This window comes from Vigna unguiculata, chromosome 3 (genome assembly GCF_037176805.1).
Source record: "Vigna unguiculata cultivar grain cowpea cultivar isolate G323 ecotype 2 chromosome 3, ASM3717680v1, whole genome shotgun sequence".
Lineage (NCBI taxonomy): Eukaryota > Viridiplantae > Streptophyta > Magnoliopsida > Fabales > Fabaceae > Vigna > Vigna unguiculata.
This window is the reverse complement of record NC_140794.1, coordinates 50,368,185-50,391,718: the sequence shown is the minus strand read 5'-3', so window position 1 is coordinate 50,391,718 and position 23,534 is coordinate 50,368,185. Positions and strand designations below refer to the sequence as shown.

Genomic DNA, 23,534 nt, shown 5'->3' with positions numbered 1-23,534 from the left:
TTTTCTCACTTTTCTTAACTTTTTTAAACTCTTCATTTTCAAAAACTTCTTCAAGAACATATTTTTAAACTTTCTTTACTTATTTTTCTTTTCTTAAATTTTCATTTCTTAAACTTTTTAAATTCTTTTTTAAAGTTGTTATCTACTTCTTTATCCTTTTTAAATCTCCAAATATTTTCTTTAAATTTGTTTTGTAAAATTTTAATCATCATATTTTTTTATCCTCTTAAAGTTTTTAATTTTTATGTCTTGAACTATATTTCCTCACTTTTCTTAACTTTTTTAAACTCTTCATTTTCAAAAACTTGTTCAAGAACATATTTTTACACTTTCTTTATTTATTTTTCTTTTCTTGAATTTTCATTTCTTAAACTTTTTAAATTCTTTTTTAAAGTTATTATCAACTTCTTGATCCTTTTTAAATCTCCAAATATTTTCTTTAAATTTGTTTTGTAAAATTTTAATCATCACATTTTTTTATCCTCTTAATGTTTTTAAATGCTTTTTCTTGAACTATATTTTCTCACTTTTCTTAACTTTTTTAAATACTTCATTTTCAAAAACTTGTTCGAGAACTTATTTTTACACTTTCTTTATTTATTTTTCTTTTCTTGATTTATCATTTCTTAAACTTTTTAAATTCTTTTTTAAAGTTGTTTTCAACTTCTTGATCCTTTTTAAATCTCCAAATATTTTCTTTAAATTTGTTTTGTAAAATTTTAATCATCACATTTTTTTATCCTCTTAAAGTTTTTAAATTCTTTTTCTTGAACTATATTTCCTCACTTTTCTTAACTTTTTTAAACTCTTCATTTTCAAAAACTTGTTCAAGAACATATTTTTACACTTTCTTTATTTATTTTTCTTTTCTTGAATTTTCATTTCTTAAACTTTTTAAATTCTTTTTTAAAGTTGTTATCAACTTCTTGATCCTTTTTAAATCTCCAAATATTTTCTTTAAATTTTTTTTGTAAAATTTTAATCATCACATTTTTTTATCCTCTTAAAGTTTTTAAACTCTTTTTCTTAAACTATATTTTCTCACTTTTCTTAACTTTTTTATACTCTTCATTTTCAAAACTTCTTCAAGAACTTATTTTTAAACTTTCTTTATATATTTTTCTTTTCTTGAATTTTCATTTCTTAAACTTTTAAAATTCTTTTTTAAAGTTGTTATCAACTTCTTGATCCTTTTTAAATCTCCAAATATTTTCTTTAAATTTGTTTTGTAAAATTTTAATCATCACATTTTTTTATCCTCTTAAAGTTTTTAATTTTTATGTCTTGAACTATATTTCCTCACTTTTCTTAACTTTTTTAAACTCTTCATTTTCAAAAACTTCTTCAAGAACATATTTTTACACTTTCTTTATTTATTTTTCTTTTCTTGAATTTTCATTTCTTAAACTTTTTAAATTCTTTTTTAAAGTTATTATCAACTTCTTGATCCTTTTTAAATCTCCAAATATTTTCTTTAAATTTGTTTTGTAAAATTTTAATCATCACATTTTTTTATCCTCTTAATGTTTTTAAATGCTTTTTCTTGAACTATATTTTCTCACTTTTCTTAACTTTTTTAAACTCTTCATTTTCAAAAACTTGTTCAAGAACTTATTTTTACACTTTCTTTATTTATTTTTCTTTTCTTGATTTATCATTTCTTAAACTTTTTAAATTCTTTTTTAAAGTTGTTATCAACTTCTTGATCCTTTTTAAATCTCCAAATATTTTCTTTAAATTTGTTTTGTAAAATTTTAATCATCACATTTTTTTATCCTCTTAAAGTTTTTAAATTCTTTTTCTTGAACTATATTTCCTCACTTTTCTTAACCTTTTTAAACTCTTCATTTTCAAAAACTTGTTCAAGAACATATTTTTACACTTTCTTTATTTATTTTTCTTTTCTTGAATTTTCATTTCTTAAACTTTTTAAATTCTTTTTTAAAGTTGTTATCAACTTCTTGATCCTTTTTAAATCTCCAAATATTTTCTTTAAATTTGTTTTGTAAAATTTTAATCATCACATTTTTTTATCCTCTTAAAGTTTTTAAATTCTTTTTTAGCTTTTCTTAACTTTTTTAAACTCTTCATTTCTAAAACTTCTTGAAGAACTTATTTTTACACTTTCTTTATTTATTTTTTTTTCTTGAATTTTCATTTCTTAAACTTTTTAAATTCTTTTTTAAAGTTGTTATCAACTTCTTGATCCTTTTTAAATCTCCAAATATTTTCTTGAAATTTGTTTTGTAAAATTTTAATCATGAAATTCTTTTTATACTCTTAAAGTTTTTCAATTCTTTTTCTTGAACTCTATTTTCTCACTTTTCTTAACTTTTTTAAACTCTTCATTTTCAAAACTTCTTCAAGAACTTATTTTTACACTTTCTTTACTTATTTTTCTTTTCTTGAATTTTAATTTCTTAAACTTTTTGAATTTTTTTTTAAAGTTGTTATCAACTTCATGATACTTTTTAAATCTCCAAATATTTTCTTTAAATTTGTTTTGTGAAATTTTAATCATCACATTTTTTTATCCTCTTAAAGTTTTTAAATTCTTTTTCTTGAACTATATTTTCTCACTCTTCTTAACTTTTTTCAACTCTTCATTTTCAAAACTTCTTCAAGAACTTATTTTTACACTTTCTTTATTTATTTTTCTTTTCTTGAATTTTCATTTCTTAAACTTTTTGAATTCTTTTTTAAAGTTGTTATCAACTTCTTGATTCATTTTAAATCTCCAAATATTTTCTTGAAATTTGTTTTGTAAAATTTTAATCATCAAATTTTTTTATCCTCTTAAAGTTTTTAAATTCTTTTTCTTGAACTATATTTTCTCACTTTTCTTAACTTTTTTAAACTCTTCATTTTCAAAACTTCTTCAAGAACTTATTTTTACACTTTCTTTATTTATTTTTCTTTTCTTGAATTTTCATTTCTTAAACTTTTTAAATTCTTTTTTAAAGTTGTTATCAACTTCTTGATCCTTTTTAAATCTCCAAATATTTTCTTGAAATTTGTTTTGTAAAATTTTAATCATCAAATTCTTTTTATACTCTTAAAGTTTTTAAATTCTTTTTCTTGAACTCTATTTTCTCACTTTTCTTAACTTTTTTAAACTCTTCATTTTCAAAACTTCTTCAAGAACTTATTTTTACACTTTCTTTACTTATTTTTCTTTTCTTGAATTTTCATTTCTTAAACTTTTTGAATTCTTTTTTAAAGTTGTTATCAACTTCATGATACTTTTTAAATCTCCAAATATTTTCTTTAAATATGTTTTGTGAAATTTTAATCATCACATTTTTTTATCCTCTTAAAGTTTTTAAATTCTTTTTCTTGAACTATATTTTCTCACTTTTCTTAACTTTTTTCAACTCATCATTTTCAAAACTTCATCAAGAACTTATTTTTACACTTTCTTTATTTATTTTTCTTTTCTTGAATTTTCATTTCTTAAACTTTTTAAATTCTTTTTTAAAGTTGTTATCAACTTCTAGATCCTTTTTAAATCTCCAAATATTTTCTTTAAATTTATTTTGTAAAATTTTAATCATCACATTTTTTTTATCCTCTTAAAGTTTTTAAATTCTTTTTCCTTAACTCTATTTTCTAGCTTTTCTTAACTTTTTTAAACCCTTCATTTTCAAAACTTCTTCAATAACTTATTTTTATACTTTATTTATTTTTCTTTTCTTGAATTTTCATTTCTTAAACTTTTTAAATTCTTTTTTAAAGTTGTTATCAACTTCTTGATCCTTTTAAATCTCCAAATATTTTCTTTAAATTTGTTTTGTAAAATTTTGATCATCACATTTTTTTTCTTCACTTGAAGTTTTTAAATTCTTTTTCTTGAACTATATTTTCTCTCTTTTCTTAACTTTTTTAAACTCTTCATATTCAAAAACTTGTTCAAGAACTTATTTTTACACTTTCTTTATTTATTTTTCTTTTCTTGAATTTTCATTTCTTAAACTTTTTAAATTTTTTTTAATGTTGTTATCAACTTCTTGATCCTTTTTAAATCTCCAAATATTTTCTTTAAATTTGTTTTGTAAAATTTTAATCATCACATTTTTTTTATCCTCTTAAAGTTTTTAAATTTTTTTTCTTTAACTCTATTTTCTCAGTTTTCTTAACTTTTTTAAACTCTTCATTTTCAAAAACTTCTTCAAGAACTTATTTTTACACTTTCTTTACTTATTTTTCTTTACTTGAATTTTCATTTCTTAAACTTTTTAAATTCTTTTTTAAAGTTGTTTTCAACTTCTTGATACTTTTTAAATCTCCAAACATTTTCTTTAAATTTGTTTTGTCAAATTTTAATCATCACATTTTTTTATCCTCTTAAAGTTTTTAAATTCTTTTTCTTGAAATCTATTTTCTCACTTTTCTTAACTTTTTTAAACTCTTCATTTTCAAAACTTCTTCAAGAATTTATTTTTATACTTTATTTATTTATTTTTCTTTACTTGAATTTTCATTTCTTAAACTTTTTAAATTCTTTTTTAAAGTTGTTATGAACTTCTTGATCCTTTTTAAATCTCCAAATATTTTCTTTAAATTTGTTTTGTAAAATTTTTATCATCACATTTTTTAATCCTTTTAATGTTTTTAAATTCTTTTTCTTGAACTCTATTTTCTCACTTTTCTTAACTTTTTTAAACTCTTCATTTTCAAAAATTTCTTCAAAAACTTATTTTTAAACTTTCTTTACTTATTTTTCTTTTCTTGAATTTTCATTTCTTAAACTTTTTGAATTGTTTTTTAAAGTTTTGATCAACTTCTTGATCCTTTTCAAATCTTTAATGATATTCTTGAAATTGTTTTTGCAAAATTTTACTTATGTTATTGAGTTCCTTTCTTAAAGTTTTTAAATTCTTTATTTTGAATTTTATTTTCTCACTTTTTTTAATTTTTTTAAACTCTTCATTTTCGTTGACTTCTTGAATTACTTATTTTTACTCTTTTTTTACTTTTCTTTTCTTGTATTTTATTTTCTTAAACTTTTTTAATTTTGTTTTTATTTTTTTATCAACTTCTTGATCCTTTTCAAATCTCTAATTATGTTCTTGAAATTTTTTTTGCTAAATTTTATTCATCATATTGAGTTCTTCTCGTAAAGTTTTTAAATTCTTTTTCTTGAAATCTATTTTCTCACTTTTCTTAATTTTTTTAAACTCTTCATTTTCATCAACTTCTTGAATTACTTATTTTTACACTTTCTTTACTTACTTTTCTTTTCTTGAATTTTATTTTCGTAAACTTTTTGAACTCTTTTTTAATGTTTTTATCAACTTCTTGATCATTTTCAAATCTTTAATTATATGTTCTTGAAATTGTTTTTTGTAAAATTTTACTCATCATATTGAGTTCTTCTCTAAAAGTTTTTAAATTCTTTTTCTTGAAATCTATTTTCTGACTTTTCTTAATTTTTTTAAACTCTTCATTTTCATTAACTTCTTGAATTACTTATTTTTACACTTTCTTTACTTTTCTTTTCTTGTATTTTATTTTCTTAAACTTTTTGAATTCTTTTTTAAAAATTTTATCAACTTTATCATCCTTTTCAAATCTCTAATTATGTTTTTTATATTGTTTTTGCAAAATTTTACTCATCATATTGAGTTCTTCTGTAAAAATTTTTAAATTCTTTTTCTTGAAATCTATTTTCTCACTTTTCCTAATTTTTTTAAACTCTTCATTTTCATTAACTTCTTGGCTTACTTATTTTTACAATTTTTTTACTTTTCTTTTCTTGTATTTTATTTTCTTAAACTATTCAAAAAAAAAATTAAAGTTTTTGTCAACATCTTGATCCTTTTCAAATCTTTAATTATGTTCTTGAAATTGTTTTTTTTTTAATTTTACTCATCATATTGGGTTCTTCTCGTAAAGTTTTTAAATTCTTTTTCTTGAAATCTATTTTCTCACTTTTCCTAATTTTTTAAACTATTCATTTTCATTAACTTCTTGAATTACTTATTTTTACACTTTTTTTACTTAGTTTTCTTTTCTTGAATTTTATTTTCTTAAACTTTTTGAATTGTTTTTTAAAGTTTTTATCAACTTCTTGATCCTTTTCAAATCTTTAATTATGTTCTTGAAATTGTTTTTTTTTTGTAATTTTACTCATCATATTGAGTTCTTCTCGTAAAGTTTTTAAATTCTTTTTCTTGAAATCTATTTTCTCACTTTTCCTAATTTTTTAAACTCTTCATTTTCATTAACTTCTTGAATTACTTATTTTTACACTTTTTTACTTAGTTTTCTTTTCTTGAATTGTTTTTTAAAGTTTTATCAACTTCTTGATCCTTTTCAAATCTTTAATTATGTTCTTGAAATGGTTTTTGCAAAATTTTACTCATCATATTTTATATGTGCATTTTTAGTTTATGGATGTGCGTGAGAGTTCGAGCTAGTGGAATAATGAGACAGGATTGGGAAAACGTAGGGGTTCTTCGCAGAGAGGGAAAAACTAGGAAGTTCCCATAATCTGCTACGTCGCCTGGCGGTGCATAATCTTCCGCCAAGCAATAGTTGGAGGTTTTCCAGCTTGGTGTTCTGATGTTGTAGGGGTCGAGAGTTGTGTATGGTCATTGTGATAAATTTAGGTGGACGAGAATATTAAATTTAAACTGTGATAAGCAGAATGCTATACCTAAAAGAATATGAAGGTGTATATATTATTAGTATGTGAGAGTTGGTGTGTACATGGTATTGTGAACATAATAAAGAATGATGGTGATGGTCACTAAGATTGCGGGTGTTGGGAAAAGGTGGAGTTTTGTTGGATAAAGAATTATAATTTTTGGATACTTATTATCTATTAGGGTAAGGTATCAATCATAAATTGGTGTAGCTTTGAGTGAAAGATATTGAATGAAAGGTTGACATCATTTCAGTAGGGAAGTAGCAGGTAGTCTAATTTTCATGTACTGGATTGGTGGTCTTTCCCATGAGCTTGATTGAGGTATTATGCAATGTTAAAGTACTTGGTAAAATCATAAGATTTGAATAAGGGAATTGACAATTATGAATGATAGGCATTTAAACCATATGAGGGCCGTAGATTACCAAGAATTTAACTTTGAGTGACGACTGTATTTCTGGAATTTTGGAAGTACTTTGGGTTGTAAGCCAATCTAATTTGGGTGCTAAAACCAGTAAAGTTCGTCTACTGATATAATGCCTGGCGACATGGGTGTGGCTGTCAGGCGATAGGTCCAGTAGGGATGTCCTTGCATCGCGTGGCGCTTGGCGGCAAGGTGTGCTCCGCCAGGCGATAGACCTTAAAACAGTGGGTCTGACTAGAGCCTGACGCTTGTCGACGAGGAGGTCCCGCCAGGCGGTCTGCACACTAATTTCGCCTAGGGCGCTTAGGATGTGCCAAGTGATAATGCTGTAGGTATTGGCTTGTGTGTGTTGTTTGTACGCATTGATGCGGACTTGGATAAGGAGATGTTGTGCCATGAGCAGGTAGGTTCATGGATGGTGGTGAACACGTGATGATATGAGCGGGGAGGTTCATATCTTGTTACTCTCGTGTGGGGATACAAGCAGGGAGATTCGTATGTTTCGTGCTCACACTTGAGAGATGCTACGAACGGAGAGGTTCGTAGTTGGTGGATTACATGTGTTAGATTACGGACTAAAATAAAATAATATATTGAGGACTTAGAATTAAGTAAAAAAATATATCATGAAAACTCGTTATGGAATAGAGGAAAAAAGTTGAAAAAATATATATTATGGAGTATAGAGAAATAAACACTCATAATAAAATAAAGTTAGATTGAAAAAAATTTGTACCATATCTGAGGATATGTTCTTATAAAACTTGTAATGGATAGAAAATTAATATTGTAGATGGATATTTGTATGGTTAACGTATACGAGTATTTTTTATATCCACATGTTAACGGAACAGGTACAACTAGTATCATAGTATCGGTACTTGTAGATACCCGTACCAGCTATACTATCATTTAAATTAAAAAAACATGATTAAAATATTAACAGTTTGATTTTGAATGAGTTATTTTTTTATCAATTGATTTTAAAAAAAATCATTTCTTTGTAAGTTATCATTCAAACACTATCTAAATGGATTATTTAGACTTTGTTTGAAATTTATGATTATGTATTGTATTTTATTTGAATTTATGGTTAAAATATGTTAAATATTTTATTTTACTTTTTGTAAATATCCATGGATATTATATATATATATATATATATATATATATATATATATATATATATATATATATATATTATTCACATAATGGATATCCATATGGATATAAGAACTATACGTGACAGATATTTATCCAGCAAGTAAAATAGTGGAGAACTATTACACGAAACATACCCGTCTTGTAAACATCCTTAATTAAATTAGTTTTTTTTTTCATTAAGCAATTGTATTTAATCCAATGAAATGACATTAGTTTTATTTAGTTTAGTTATCAAAATAATTATATGTTTTAAAAAATGAAAAAAAAAATCACTTAAAATATAAATCCAAATATCATACTGTAATATTTTATTTTGATAAAAAAAGAAATAGTACATATTCTAATCAAGAACAATAATTATTCTACAATTGATATATATGATGAGTGGAGGAAAAGTATTTGTTAAAATGTATACCTACAATTGACCGGATATTATTTTACCGAGTGGAGTAGCTTGAAAAAGCAGAAGAATCAAATTCATACCTATTATGGCATGTAAAATATGATTTAGTGGATTGGTATTGAAACCATCCGATAGCGGCGATGGGTTTGCTCGCAAAACCCATCGAATATTGATGAAACCTAAACCCTATTCCCTTCCCCTTTTCAACCGATACTTTTGCGCGCTATCTCCTCCTCTCATGGCCCAAACCCCACCTTCTCTCGATGCAGAACAACCGCACGACGACCACCACCACCACCACTTGGGTTTTCCGGCCCGCAGTCTATGCGGAGAGTCTCGGGCTGAACGGGCTTGGGCTCACTGGTCCAAGTTGGGCCGACCCAGATTCATTGTGGCCCCGATGGTTGACAATTCGGAGTTGCCGTTTCGAATGCTGTGCCGCAAGTACGGTGCCCAGGGCGCCTACACCCCCATGCTCCATTCCCGCATCTTCTCTGAGACCGAAAAGTACAGGAACGAAGAATTCACCACTTGCAAGGTATGATAAATTACAATCATCCATTTTTCTAATTGTGTTAATACTATTATTGTTGCTTTGTTGTGACTTTTGGGAGAAACCGCAGGAGGATCGACCGCTCTTTGTTCAATTCTGTGCCAACGACCCTGATGTTTTGTTGGAAGCTGCACGCAAGGTCGAGCCTTATTGTGATTATGTTGATATTAATCTTGGGTAATGTATATTTACATTCTCTTTCCACCAAATCTGCTTCATTTCAATACCTCCTGTGTTAGCCACTTGAGCCATAGTTTATAGGAATAGGAGGAAATGGAAAGGAATGAAGAAGTGGTCATGAATCCCTTTTAAATTGAAGTTGTAAGTTGTATCCAAACGAAAGATGTCCTTGTAGTTTTATTCATAGTTTTCCACCAGAAATGTTTTTGTTTGAATAGAAGTTTACCCCCATTTCATGCTTCAAGGGATGGGAGTGTATTTTTAAAAAATTAAAGGAGAGGTTAGTGTAATTCAATCAAGTTCCCAGGGAGGAAAGTAAGCTGAAGTTTATTATTGTATTTACCATACTAGGAATTCTTGTTTGTTTTATTTGGTAGAGAGACAGTAGTAAGGTTAATGAGAGAAGCAGATCCTCTCGAATTCCTCTCACAATTTAATACTCTGTAGGCTGTATTCATCTGGTTTGGCTTATTCCTACACCGTGCTCTGGGTCAAATCTTTGATTCCTTCTGAATAAAATTGTGCTTTTCTTCATTTCTGTTGCGGTGTAACAGTATTGCCAGTTATAATATTAAAATATTATTCAAGTGAGAGATAGCGATCATCCATATAGATAGGATGGAATACTATCACCTTAGAAATACAAAAACTTTCCTTGTTTCAATTTTAACGATCGTCATTGGTCATCACTATGCTTGGATTTTATCTTTTGATAAAATTTTGGTGTATTTGTTTGATTTGATTTTGTAGGTGTCCGCAGCGCATTGCTAAACGAGGAAACTATGGTGCATTTTTGATGGATAACCTTCCTGTTGTAAAATCTCTAGTGGAAAAACTAGCTGAAAACCTCCAGGTTCCTGTTTCATGCAAGATTAGGCTATTTCCCAATTTAGAAGACACTTTGAAGTATGCTAGGATGCTTGAAGAGGCTGGTTGTATGCTTTTAGCAGTTCATGGCAGGACCAGAGATGAGAAGGATGGGAAGAAATTTCGAGCAGACTGGAAAGCTATCAGGGCTGTGAAAAATGCAGTCAGGATCCCAGTCCTTGCAAATGGGAACATACGGCATATGGATGATGTTAGAGACTGCTTGGAAGAGACGGAGGTTGAAGGGGTACTTTCTGCTGAGACCCTGCTTGAAAATCCTGCTCTCTTTGCTGGATTTCGAACTGCCGAATGGGTTTCTGAAAGTGAAGGAACCAATGTGGATGGAAAACTAGACCAGGCTGATCTGCTAATAGAGTACTTGAAACTTTGTGAAAAGTACCCTGTGCCATGGAGAATGATTCGTTCTCATGTTCATAAATTGTTGGGAGACTGGTTCAGCCTTCAGCCTCATATCAGGGAGGAGCTAAACAAGCAATCTAAACTGACTTTTGAATTTCTTTATGACATGGTAGATCGACTTAGGGATACAGGTACAAGGATCCCACTTTACAAAGAGACCCGAGTGGAACTTACATCGGACAGTTACTCAGATCGACTCGGCTGCACACCAACATTTGAAGCTCAAAGTTGAGCCAAAACCTCAATGAAATATTTTGTGGTAGAGGTGGTGAGGTTAGGCTAAGCTAGCATGATTACGCACGACTTAGATACAATTTTGTTGTGATTAATTAGGAGTAAGAATGGTTAAAATATCCATTTTCTTCTTTTTTGTGTTGTATTTGTCTTCATTCTTATGGCAATTGTCAATTGGCTGTGTTGTACCCTATTAAAACGCTGATGCGATCAGAGCGGATTAATTTTACGTGATTGTCTTGAACGTTTCATAAGTTAGAATTGGTTTGTGTTCTCAACCCCTCGACGATCTGATAACGAAACCTCCTGGTAGTGTTGTTTACTTGTTGCTCTAAGTATGATTTATGACAACTTAGGATATGTGGATTCACAAGTCCTAGTCGTGAACTCGTGTGGTGATAAATTTTGAGAAGGAAGGTATTGATAAATGACAGGCTTGATTTGCATTACAATATTACAGTATCCGCAGTTGTAGGTCTAGTAGCAAGCTAGAAGCCTGCTAGACAAGATCAAGATGGCTGGCTTATTTGCACACCAGAACAAGGAAAACAAAGTTACTAAAAAACAAAGTTTGTGAGAACTTTGGCAATTAAATGCTCTCCATAGACTGGTCTTTCGAACTTCGTGTTGCCATTTGCCCTCGTTTTATGTGTGTCCAACGGCTCTACCGCAGTATCGAAGTTTGTCTGTTCATTTATCAGTGACATCTGTGACATACAGAAACAAAGGCGAGAAAAGAACGAAACATGTAAATTTTAGATGTGGCTAACCTCGTAAAAGTATGCTACGCTGACTCTGTATTTTGAGTTGTCGTTTATCACCCGATGAAAAGTTGACTCGTACAATCCATTGGAGTATATCTGCAGTTCTCTTCCAGACTTAATGAGATTATCTACCACATTCATAGATGAAGAGATTAGGTATAAGATACCTTTAGCATGTCACCAATGTTGCACACAAAAGTCCCAGGAACTGGAGGTGCTGATATCCATTCGCCTGATAGGTTTCTCACCTGAATCAATTTTCACACCATAAATATGGTGGGTAATTTGCCTCAAGGCGTTTTAGTTGCGCCTCTTTAGTTTCAAATTACAGTTGCAGGACCATATAATATTATCCAAGATAAAATAGAGAACGCAAACTTAAGTCAATAGGTGTGGGTTGAATTGAAAGAATCGACTACTTTTAAGGATCGGCTGACCTGCCATGCATTAGGCTCGCAAAAAGCGGCCTGGGATGGTTCATATAAGAACTGTGAATTAGTTTTGTTAGCTCATACAGCGCAATGAATGACCAACATGTGTGCAGGTCAGTCCACAAGCAAAATCTTAAAAAAGAAAAAGTATATACAAATGTTACTATAATAATTTTGTTTTAATGTTTTATATCTTTGTTGAGCCCTTTGAGTCTACAATTAATAATAAAATTGAAATAAGATAAATAAACACAAAATTAACAGCTACATCAAATAAATATATCATTTAAATTTTTCATTTGCATGGAAACGTAAAAAGAAATTATTGTCTGAGTTACAAAAAAATTACTATAATTAACCAACATCTCTTGACTCTAAAAACATATTGTTGTTTTTCCATTTCAATAATATTGAATACAGTCTTGGAAGAATTTTCATATTCCACTTTTTCATAATTATAATCTTATCTATTATCATTTATCATTTGCATACATTTGAACAATGAAAAAAGATGAATTTAAATTAAAAGTAATAGAATAAAAATAGGACAAGTCAAATAAAAGTACGAATAATTACTTCCATACCTTTTAACAAGAGATTATCCTTATACTTGTTATATATATGAGAACTAATGCGCAAACAAGAAAGTTAAAAAAGTAAAACAGTGAAATTTTTTTATCGTAGTAACTAGTCCACCTTCTCCGATCATTGATATGTGCAAAGTATAAATTATATATAAGATCATGCGGAATAACAAGTTAAAATATTCCGTCCACTCTGCATTTTTTCTATGAACTAGAACATTCTCATCTTACTAAAATGATAGTTTTGAAAAAGTTTTTCTTGACAATTTTTTTAAGTCACACCAAACCTTTTTCTTCTCTTTTCAAATTACATCAAACTTTTCTTTTATCTAAAGAGGTACTGCCAGGTGGACATTGTCAAAACTTTCAAAAAAAAATAGTTAAAAATTAATTTTTCTTGGGGAAAACTCATTTTATCCAAGAAATATAGTCCAACGGAGGAAATGGGATACCAACAGATCTGCTCCGAAGTTACAGTCTTACAGACCACTGACAGATATTTAAAAAACTGGAAGGAACCCCTACATTTGCAAAAACTATTAGGTGGTTCTGAACCAGCATGGTCTCAGTCAATCTTTATGCAACAATTAGTAAGTATTAATTAAACATTGGTAGAGACCATAAAACAAGCGGCTCAAGTAATAATTTCTACCAAATTTAGGTTTATAATTGCATGGTACAAGATTGGTTGCAATAAGAGTAGAGGTCAAATCAATAACTGCATGCAATAAACGAGGAGTTTGAGCATCTTAAAATACAAAATAAAACATAAGTAAGTGCATACCTGAAGTGCGTTTGTATCCTCATCTTGGTTAACCAATGTCAATAAACCTGTTAAACAATATCTAAAATCACGGACAATGACCAGACAAATATTCTCGACTTATAATAATGCAAAGGTACAGGTATACCGTAATCAGTGTGAGCTCCACTGCGTTTATTTTGATTCAAAGAATTGGAGAAGAATAAGTAGCAAAGGAAAAGGCATCAGCAATCCAAGTACTTAAAAATAGGGAAATTTTGGAAAAACCAGATCCAGGATTTCATTACCATCCAATGTCATTTTTAAGAACATGTGTTCCATTCACAGTTGATACACCTGGGTATCCAATGAGCCGCATTACCCAAAATGGATCCCCAGCTCTTTGACCTTCGAATTCATCAGGTGATCCACCTAATCCCAAAGCAATTCCACGCATAATTTTCCTTGCAAGGTCTGCTCTAACAAAGGAACTATGTGAGGAATCACGAATTTAACTGTAAGAACTCACATGATGGAAAAAAAGAGTGGATGAGTAAAATACATGCCTGTGCAGAGACGAATATACTCCTCCATAAGAACTTTGAACGTTGGAGGATATTGTGGCCTGCATGGTGAACACAAAAACTGAAGAAGGTCAAACCAAATGATGTAATTATCTTGCTTCTTTCTGGATGCTAATACTCCAAAATCCAACTCCCTTGTCCAGTAAATCAAATGCTAGAGTAACAGAGTCAGCTCAGAGAAGAACATCAATCATGCTAAAGTATCCATAGACTATAAATCCAATTCAATGAATCTTCCTAGTTATTCAGGATTAAAAGTATATATGAAATTGTTCTCGAGCTAATTTTTAGCTAAATATTGAAGGGTGTTTGTGGAGGAATACATGCAGTAATAAACAGAAAATCCCTATTTCTATGTACCACTGGTTGCTTCCTTCCATAGTTTTGCCCAGATCTCCATACATGCCCTTGGTCACTTCTCTATAGCACTGTTAAAGGAAAGAAAATTAAAGGGATCATTTGTTGCTTAATAGAATCACCAGAATCAGAGTGAATTCTGGATCAGCTACGCCAGACTCCAACCAGAGAAGAAAATGAAATATTGAGGAAATCTGATCATGTACAATGTTAAATACCATTGGTTGATCCATGAGCTATATTACACAGAAGTTACAGGTTGCCACTTTTAGGGAAATAAAATTATACTTGACTCTAAATTGTACTGAGATGAGCCTAATGCACATGATATTAATAAAGTAAAGAAGTCATTTGGACGTGATTGTTCTATGACATGTATATCAGAAAAGAAGGTAACCAAAATTATACTTTCAAACCATATAAAACAAAATACATTTAATTTACAACCTATTCTAACAATATAATAATATATTAATAATTTGTATTTAAATACTTACAAGTGGTTATAATATTTTAAGGGTGTCAACCTTTTTTATGTCATGTAACTATAAGACTTACATCAATAGCTTCGTGCATGTCAGGTACACCTTTGGTTATATTTTCTCCAATCCTTTGATAACCTCTGCATCAGACATCAGGCTGTTATCAGTAAAAATTTAATGCATAAACCTCATGATCTGAACTGAAACTTACATACAAAGTAGATCGACGTAAACCAAGCAAACCTGTATCCAGCAGCCGGAGTCAATTTTATTTTTGCCTTTTCTTCATATGGAAGTTCAAAGAAACTGCGCGTTACATCTCTAACTTCTTTGAGGAGAGTCTCCGGAACACCATGTCCTTTCTGTCAATCAAGGAACGCGGGATTCGAACATTAAACACAAAATGACCTCTTTAATAATAATAAGTTCCTTTAAAAAAAGAGTTTATCTGTACGATTGTGGAGGAATTTTTTGCTTCAAAACTCTCTTGCCTCGAAATGCGTAAAGAAATCATAGAAGGGAAAAAGTGTTAATAGAACAAACAAATACCACGTAGAAGAACCCTGCCTCTATACAAGCCTTATCCAATTGTCTTACAACCTCGCGTACACCAGGGTCCTCGGCCATTTTGGGATCATCTGCCTTAGCCAAAAGCGAACTAATATCTGCATCACCGTCACCGTTATAAGAGATTATTCTTAGTTATCAGATTCTGAACCTAACTCAATATTTTACTCCCCAATTCTCTACTACATACTATCCGAAGCAAATGCAATCGTAACATGTTTAGACAAAATTCCGATAAACCCAAGTATATATATGTTAACAAAATCATGGAAAGTAAAACCGTGAGCGTGTACAAACATGTCTACGAAAACAGAACTTAATAGTATGAATAGGTATGATGGAATTGAGGAAAAGATGAAAGTAACGAGAATGAGGGTTATGGAAGTGGAAAGGGGGTTTACCAATTACGGGGATGGAACTAAAGTTCGTGGCCATAGGGGAATTGTGGTTCTCTGAAACTCAAAATACTTTTCTTAGTGTGATTTGTGTGAGGTATGGAAGAAGGTAGTGAAATGTGAAGTGGCATATACAGGAATCTGACGAGACAACAGAGTTGTGTTGTCGTATATAGGAAAAGAAAAACAGTAGGTACGATGACAGACAAACACCCAAATTTTTATTTAGAGAAAGGGCAATGATTTACACATTTACCTTCATTCATCACTTTTATAATCGACAATTTTCAGGTTTTACGGGAGAGGTTTTACGGGAGAAATCAACACTGATTAAATCTGAGCCTTTTAAGTTTTGGGTTGAAAGTGGTATTAGTGTCTTATATATGGTTCAGATTTTATTAATATTGTATCTTCCTAATCAAACTCTTCCTTATAAACCTAACCTAACAACAACGAGGAAAAATGTGTCAAATGAATAACCATGTCAAAGTACTTTTTTTTTTCTTAGGCTGTATTAGCATGTCTTCAGAGCACTGTGTAGAAAATTTTGGTAGGATGAATTTACGGGTTGACTTACGTTTTTTTCAGTTGATTCGGAGGAGAAAAGAAGAGCGGATTTGAGAAATAAGCTGATTATCTCATCTCATAGAAAAGATTTGGATGCATGAAATATAATTTTACAATTTTTTCTCATCACATACCATTAAACTTTGATAATTCACTTCCTCATTTTGTAATGTGGAAGATAGACAAGTGTGTGTGTTGTGCTGTGTTACTTAAACTGAATAACACATGTTTGTTAATTCCTAATAATAATTTAAATTTTCTATTTGAACTTGTACATTACATGAGTAAATATTTATTTTTATATAATTAAATGTTATAATAATAAATATTTGTAATATACAGTTTATGACAAATAAATGTATAGATTATATTTAAATTTAGAATCAATAATTGTAGGTTATTTTTTATAAGTTTGAACTTTCATTATGAATTTGGTATGATTTTCAATGTTTAGCATTTTTTTATCTTATTTATTTTTTAATAATTTTTCATGTGATTATAAATTATTAATAAATCTTAAAGTATCGATATAATTGAGATATCAAAGATCGAGTAATGCTTAACATATCTTTATTTAAAATTTTAGATTATTTTTAATTATTGACCTATTTTAAATTATTAAAATCAAATTTAAAAATAAAGTATAAGAGATTACACCGAAAGAATTAATTATTTAATAAAATGAAATGTACAGATAAAATTGAAAAACAAAATCTGATAACAATAAAGAAAGCTGTTTATTGGATTAGCGTATAAAGTATATATAAAAAATAAAATTAATTAAAATAAAATTAATTTTAATTATTCAAGTATATATATATATATATATATATATATATATTGTTTTAGTTTTCAATTTATAATGCCATTTTTTAAATTTGATTTTATATGAAACTTTGATTGTATTAGGTTCTTATACATTTTAAAACAAAATAGGTGGAATCTTCGTTACCTAACAGTTAATTTTCAATACCAGTGTTCACGGGTTGCTTTTCTCTTCCTTCTAGTTTACACACCTTCTTATTTGATAGTCATTAAGATTAGGAGTGTAATAAAATATTATAATTGAAAAATATGATCTTATTCCTGGATGACATTTTTTCATTATTCATGTGAGTTTTGACTATTAACTGATGTTACAGAAATATTACCAAATAATTTTATAGTTGTTAAGTGTTAGGTGGTTCTAAACCATTATGTCTATGGTAAATAATTATATGTTATTCATTTTTCTGTTAAGTTATTGAGTATTCTATTAAATTAATTAAAAAATTATATTTAGGAAAAAAATTCTCAAAAAGAATATTTTATTACTAATATAGTTTTATTAAATTAATTATAAATTTATGTTTGAAAATAAACTTTAAATAATTTATTATTAGTGTTTGTTAATTTTTAGTGGTATTAAAAATGGTATTTAATGAGTTAAAATATTTTTTTAGTAAATTATAATTTTGTTTATAAATAAGAAAATGAGAATGGTTAATTATCTTTATTTTGTTTGTAATCAATCTTAATTCTATTTATTTTTTTTTCTGTGACTTCTCTTATCTCTGTTATCTCTTATTGTTTTTTTCTATTCTAGAATCTTTTATATTTAGAGTTTTAGCAAATTATATTCTTTGAATCTCTTGTTGTTGGTGTATACCGATCTTTTCATCCTCATTTCTGATTAGTATGTTTTTTTTTTCTATTTGTGTTGTTGTTTTTTGTTTTTTGTTTTTTTTTCTTTGTTGGATTTGTATTAGAACTATAAACGTATTCTTTTTGCCCAATTTTAGTTTTTGGTACTTTTATAATTACGGGTTTTTAGAATTTTTCTTTTGCATATATCTTGATGACGAAAAAGGGAAATTTTTCTACAAAACTATGACTTAGATTAAGGTTTAGTCTTTTTTTTATGATAAATTAATTTGACCATAATTCAAAGTTGGGCTTATGTGGAAAGGTAATTCAAGTTTAGGGAGAAAAAAAAAATTACTATCGGATTGGAGAAGAACAATAATTTTTTTAATTATTTTTATTAATGATTAATCTTAAAATAAACTTTACATATTTGTGCAAAAGTTGAGACTTGAGGAGGAGAAAGTCTATTATCAAATTTACTTCCCTGTCAATCATAACCACTTGTAATTTTTTATTTTATATAAAATATATACAACTACAAAATTTGAATCATGCTATTCAAGAATACCGAAAAAGAGAATAATTAAGGTTTTAATTGCATCACAAAAAGGAGTTACGAATCAATTTATAAAAATATAAAAAAAATGAATTAGAAAATACATGTGGATGCTTTTTGAATGAACAAAATAATATATTGGTAAAAAAAACAATAGAAAAAAGGAAGTAGTCAATGATGAGGATAATTCTAATTCTCATACCCATGATAATGAGAGGAGATCAAGAGACTAGATGATTTGATCAACATATATAAGATCCAAGTCATTGGAAGAATATTGATACAAATTTTATATATTTATCCGTAAAAATAGATTTCATTAAAAATAATTATATAGATTTTTCTAAAAATATACATTTTAGACACCTTTCTTCATCAAATTATATTCAAAGTTTCATTTTCTTTTTCATTAAAAAAAGCTAAAAAAAAAATAAACAAAATACCTTATTTTTTAAGTTTGATTTAAGTCTACCAAACTTTTTGTTCCGTACTAATATTGTCATTTTTATTATAAACTCCACTTTTTTATTGTCACTACTTTCGCGACATGAAGAAATCAGGAGTAGTGACAACTCCTCCATCAAGTTCAGCCTTTGGGTAATATGAAGAATAACAACTTGGATCTTGGCACAATGCAGGCGTTGTCTTCAGCACGTGCACAAGAACATTGACAAGAGTGATTTCTGTTGCCCTCTTTCCCTCCACATTCTCACGAATGAAATGTGTTAAAAATATTTTAATATAATTTAAAAAATAAACAATAAAAATAAAAAAATTGTTATTATTCACGTTTTTAATGGACTCTTAATTGTATGAGTTAATATTATTTATGTTTAATGAATATATTTTTATTATAATTTATTTTTGTATCTTTCTTTTCTACCTACAAATATCATCTAGATATATGAAGAGAGACACAACAAACATTAGAGTTCTATCAAAAGTGTGTTTTTTTTTATACTATCTCTTAAAACAATGATTTTTATAAGATTTTCATAAGATTCAGATATCCTTCGCTGCACTTAATCGATGTGATGGATTGTTGTATTTTAGGAGAGAAACACATATGATTTTGTTTTGCCCTTTGCATACAAACGTTTTCTCTAAGAATAATGATATGCGTGCCTCAATCCAGACTATTTATACTCCTTACCTCATTTATTGTTTATCTATTATTTATTATTGTTATAAGAATTATTGGATCTCTGATTAATATTTTTTTATTTTTATACATATCAGTATTATTATTATTGCTCTAATTATTATTATTATTATTATTATTATATTATTCATAATTTTATTATTATTCATATTATTTGATTAATCACTTTTTAACAAAGTGAACAAAAAGGTCGGAGGAAATAACATCCACTTTTATGGTGTTTTAACCTTTATACCGTGTTGCAAACAGCCAACTAAGAAAAATAATAGATTCTTTGGTTATGCTGTTTCCTACAAATTCTAATGGTTGGTTTTGGCTAAGAGCCTCATTATTTTCTATGAAATTGCTTAAACTTAATTAGTTTTTCGCTGTAATAAATGAACAAGTTGCATACTTATAAATAATGAAGTTGTAATCGTAGTATATAGTTTTTTCGTGGATGCGTGACTTTGTAATATAGTCTTAACGAGGAGATTATTTGTGTTGTAGAGGCTGTAATTTTAAAGAAAGCAAACAATTATAATATTAGTTATAAAATTATCAAAAAGTAATTAAGAAATATTTTTTAGAATTTTAAAAACTTTAAAAAATATTTTGATTTTTTTACAGTTTTAAATTTTTTATAAATGTTTAAAAAAATTATGATGTTTTTTATTGTCAAAATATTATAAAATAAGATTATATTTTGTATCGATTTTTAATTCTTAATATATTTTTTTCTTTTGTAACAATAATATCAACATTTAAAACAGGGGAAATGTGTCCTTACAGGGAGGCCATGGCCTCTCTCCCTCTTCCAATTTTTTTTTCTATATATATTTTTAATTTTAATATTTTTGATATGTTTAAAGATTTTATATATTTATCGTGTTAAATATATTTTTAATTTCTGAATTTTGATGTAAAATTAAAATTTATTCTTAACATTTGAGTTGTTTACGGTGTTTGACACGTTCCCCTTTTAATATCTGCTGAAAAACGCGTTTGATGTATGAAAAAATTAACTTAATTAGGTTAACAGTACTATATTCATTCATTTGAAGTTTGAGGATTAAAATATATCAAAGTTTCAGACAGTAACGAATTCTAATTTTGCATCAAAGTTCATAGACTAAAAACATATTTGTTTAATTAGGCAAATGGTACCACTTTCTTTTGGATGTATCAGTTTGGTACCCGCTTTTAAAAAGCTGTCAATCGAGTCCTAACTTTTTAGAAGATGTCTCAATTAAGTCCATTTTTAGAAAAAAATTATTAACGCCGTTAACTTTATATCAATACTTAATTTTGTAATCTTTTAAAAATTTAGGACTCAATTAACACTTTTTTAAAAGCGGATATCAAATTGACACATCTAAACGAAAGTGAATACCATCTGACTAATTAAACCAAACATATTTAATCTTTTATTTTTGACATCCCTAAATTTTATCTGAAGATCCACCATTGATTTCAAATATTTTTGTAGTTTTTATTATATGTATGTCTAACAGTTATAACTTTTAAAAATTTTATTTGTAGAAGTTTTTAATCACTACAGATATACATAATTAAATATACTTATCACAACCTTCTTTGATTTTGACTATGACAAATCACCACAACCTCCACCAACGTTTGTCGGAGAAATTCTCCGTTGCAGCAACCATCACAAACTACTGTCTCCATGAAGAAGACCACTTTCAAATAACACAGGCAAAGGAAAAATGGAATTCCAAAATCGGACGGGGTGCAGGTAGAATTTAAAGGGATGCAGATAGCAATTGCCCAACTAATCCCACTTGCGTCTATTCTATTGACGAAAATTTCAGGGCCAGAGGCAAGGTCATAGCCCAAAGAGGCCCAATGCAAGTATTAAGTTGACTTTTAAGCAAACCATCATTTAGCTAAGAGGCCGAGTTCACTTGTAAAACAAAGCCGTATAGTTGCTGAAGCAACTTCCTTCCAACTAGAAGCGACCTTAAACTTGAAAGGTGGCTATCACACAACTAACTAATGTACCTAACGCTCTTTTCTAAAGGTGAGAATACAACTTTCTACTTCATTACACTCATCCTCATTCCCAATATCTCATCAATTATATCTATCAAACCATTGCAAGCCCAACATAATCTGTTTCATTGCATCAGACAATTTTTTACATAAGCCAATGAAACCACGACATGCAAACAAACAAACCATTTTAAATTTAAACTAGACATATTTTTGTGTTATTATTCTTTAATTTAAATTAATAAAAGCCGGTTGCTAAAGTTTTTTATATAAAATTCCAATATCACTAAAATAAAGTACGCAACACAATCTCTGTCTATTTGGTATTGCTTTTGCTAATGCATATCCTGAATTGAAAATTGGAAATTTGAATTAACAGAAGAAATTACAATTCTGAGAGGGATAAAATGGAAAGCCAAAATTCAAAAAAGAATTATTTTTACAGGCCCCAGCCAGGAAAAGTAAACAAAATGTAGGAATGGAAAAAGGATGATAAATACCCAGAGGGATGGCGAAACAATGGTGAAAGAAGTAGTTACGTTACGTTGATGAAGCATTCCCTGACCCAGAAGAAGAGTGACTCTTACAATACTGAACACTGCTCTCATCCATTCTTTCCACCACATAATGCCCTAAATTCTCACTTGCCTCCAACAAATTCTCACTGCAAAGAAACTCACTCCCACAAACCTTTTCCACCTCGCCAGAGAAGTCATGCACAAACACATGAGTCTTAGGGTTCCCACCCTTTTTGCTCCTCGCCAGAACACCGGCGGTGAAGATCGCCGACATCCTTCCAGGGGCGTCGGGCCAGTCGCCACGTGGCCCGTCCACCAGTATGATATCCCAGTCAACCTCGTACACGTGGTTGGGAAGGTCGTTGAGTCCCAGTTTGCAGTCTGAAAACAGAAGATTCTGCACCGGCTTGCACTCGTTGGCTACCCGTTCTTTAGCAGAGGCTATGAGCTCCTTCATCTCGCTTCTCTTGGTGGTGTATTGCACGTCGTAGGCGTCGATTTCTGGGTGCAGTTCTTCGTAATATGCAGCGTAATAACGGTTTTCGTCGATGAACACGGTTCTGCCGTAGTGGTTGAGGGCTTTCCAGAGAAGGGTTTCGGACGTGAGACCGAAGATGAGTAAGTTGCACGGGGACGAGCACTTCCGGAGCACGTCGGAGATGGGTTTGAGGTCTGAGTGTGGCATGCGGTTGGTGTCGTTGGATTTTGAGGCGTAGTGGAGGAGAGTGTTGATCACGGTGGCCGGCAAAGGAGCGGTTCCGAGAGCAGAAACCGGGGCATTGGAAGAAGCAATCACGGAAGAAGTTGCGGTGGTGATGAAGGTGGATTCTCTGGTGTAAATGAGGGTGACGAGGAAAGCGAGGGTGAGGATTGATATAAAGGCTAGGAGCCATAAGCGGTTAGAGCTTCCTTGTTTTTGGATATAAGGGTGGAGAAGGATGAATTTGGTGTTGGTGTTTGTGTTCTTCATGATGATGGTTTGGAAGGAGATTCTGTGGTTTGGGAGAGAATTGGGAAAGAAGGATCGAATTTAAAGAAGTATTGGAATAGCATAAGAGAGAGTTGAAGCAATGTGTAGGGGTGGAAATGTTGAGGGTGACCTGAATTAGTAGTACCTTACATTATACATTGACCCTCCTACAAGCCTCTAGACTAGAACCGAAAACAACGTTAATGAGAACGATTTTGTTCAATTTTGTTATATTTGGTCCATCATTCTTGATGTGGTTGGTTGATATTTGTTTCACTGATTAATTAATAGATTCCTAATAGAGATAGTTTAGTTTGTGAGGAAGGTTTTGATGCAGAGGCAA

General features: G+C 29.2%; 3 protein-coding genes across 4 annotated transcripts; 1 reads left to right on the top strand and 2 right to left on the bottom strand.

Annotated features, from left to right (window-relative positions):
• The first annotated feature begins 8,686 nt into the window (after positions 1-8,686).
• LOC114177696 (FMN-linked oxidoreductases superfamily protein) lies at positions 8,687-11,155 on the top strand. Of its 2 annotated transcripts, none has more exons than XM_028063167.2 (3): positions 8,687-9,178; positions 9,264-9,370; positions 10,124-11,155. In XM_028063167.2, the coding sequence occupies exons 1-3, from the start codon at positions 8,813-8,815 to the stop codon at positions 10,890-10,892; spliced, it is 1,242 nt and encodes a 413-aa protein (XP_027918968.1). In that variant the 5' UTR covers positions 8,687-8,812; the 3' UTR covers positions 10,893-11,155. The 2 variants fall into 2 exon arrangements, with proteins under 2 accessions (XP_027918968.1, XP_027918969.1); XM_028063168.2 differs by having other exon boundaries at positions 8,727-9,178; positions 9,264-9,332.
• Positions 11,156-11,312: 157 nt separating this feature from the next.
• Positions 11,313-16,031, bottom strand: LOC114177697 (2-oxoglutarate (2OG) and Fe(II)-dependent oxygenase superfamily protein). Its single transcript, XM_028063169.2, has 12 exons — positions 15,807-16,031; positions 15,388-15,503; positions 15,082-15,200; positions 14,915-14,978; positions 14,360-14,427; positions 13,982-14,040; positions 13,724-13,889; positions 13,585-13,604; positions 13,458-13,504; positions 11,826-11,906; positions 11,665-11,754; positions 11,313-11,580 (listed from the first exon to the last, which is right to left on the bottom strand). The coding sequence occupies exons 1-12, from the start codon at positions 15,838-15,840 to the stop codon at positions 11,452-11,454; spliced, it is 993 nt and encodes a 330-aa protein (XP_027918970.1). The 5' UTR covers positions 15,841-16,031; the 3' UTR covers positions 11,313-11,451.
• Positions 16,032-22,051: 6,020 nt separating this feature from the next.
• On the bottom strand, positions 22,052-23,534 carry LOC114176539 (protein IRX15-LIKE-like). The gene has a single exon (XM_028061610.2). The coding sequence runs from the start codon at positions 23,189-23,191 to the stop codon at positions 22,244-22,246; it is 948 nt and encodes a 315-aa protein (XP_027917411.1). The 5' UTR covers positions 23,192-23,534; the 3' UTR covers positions 22,052-22,243.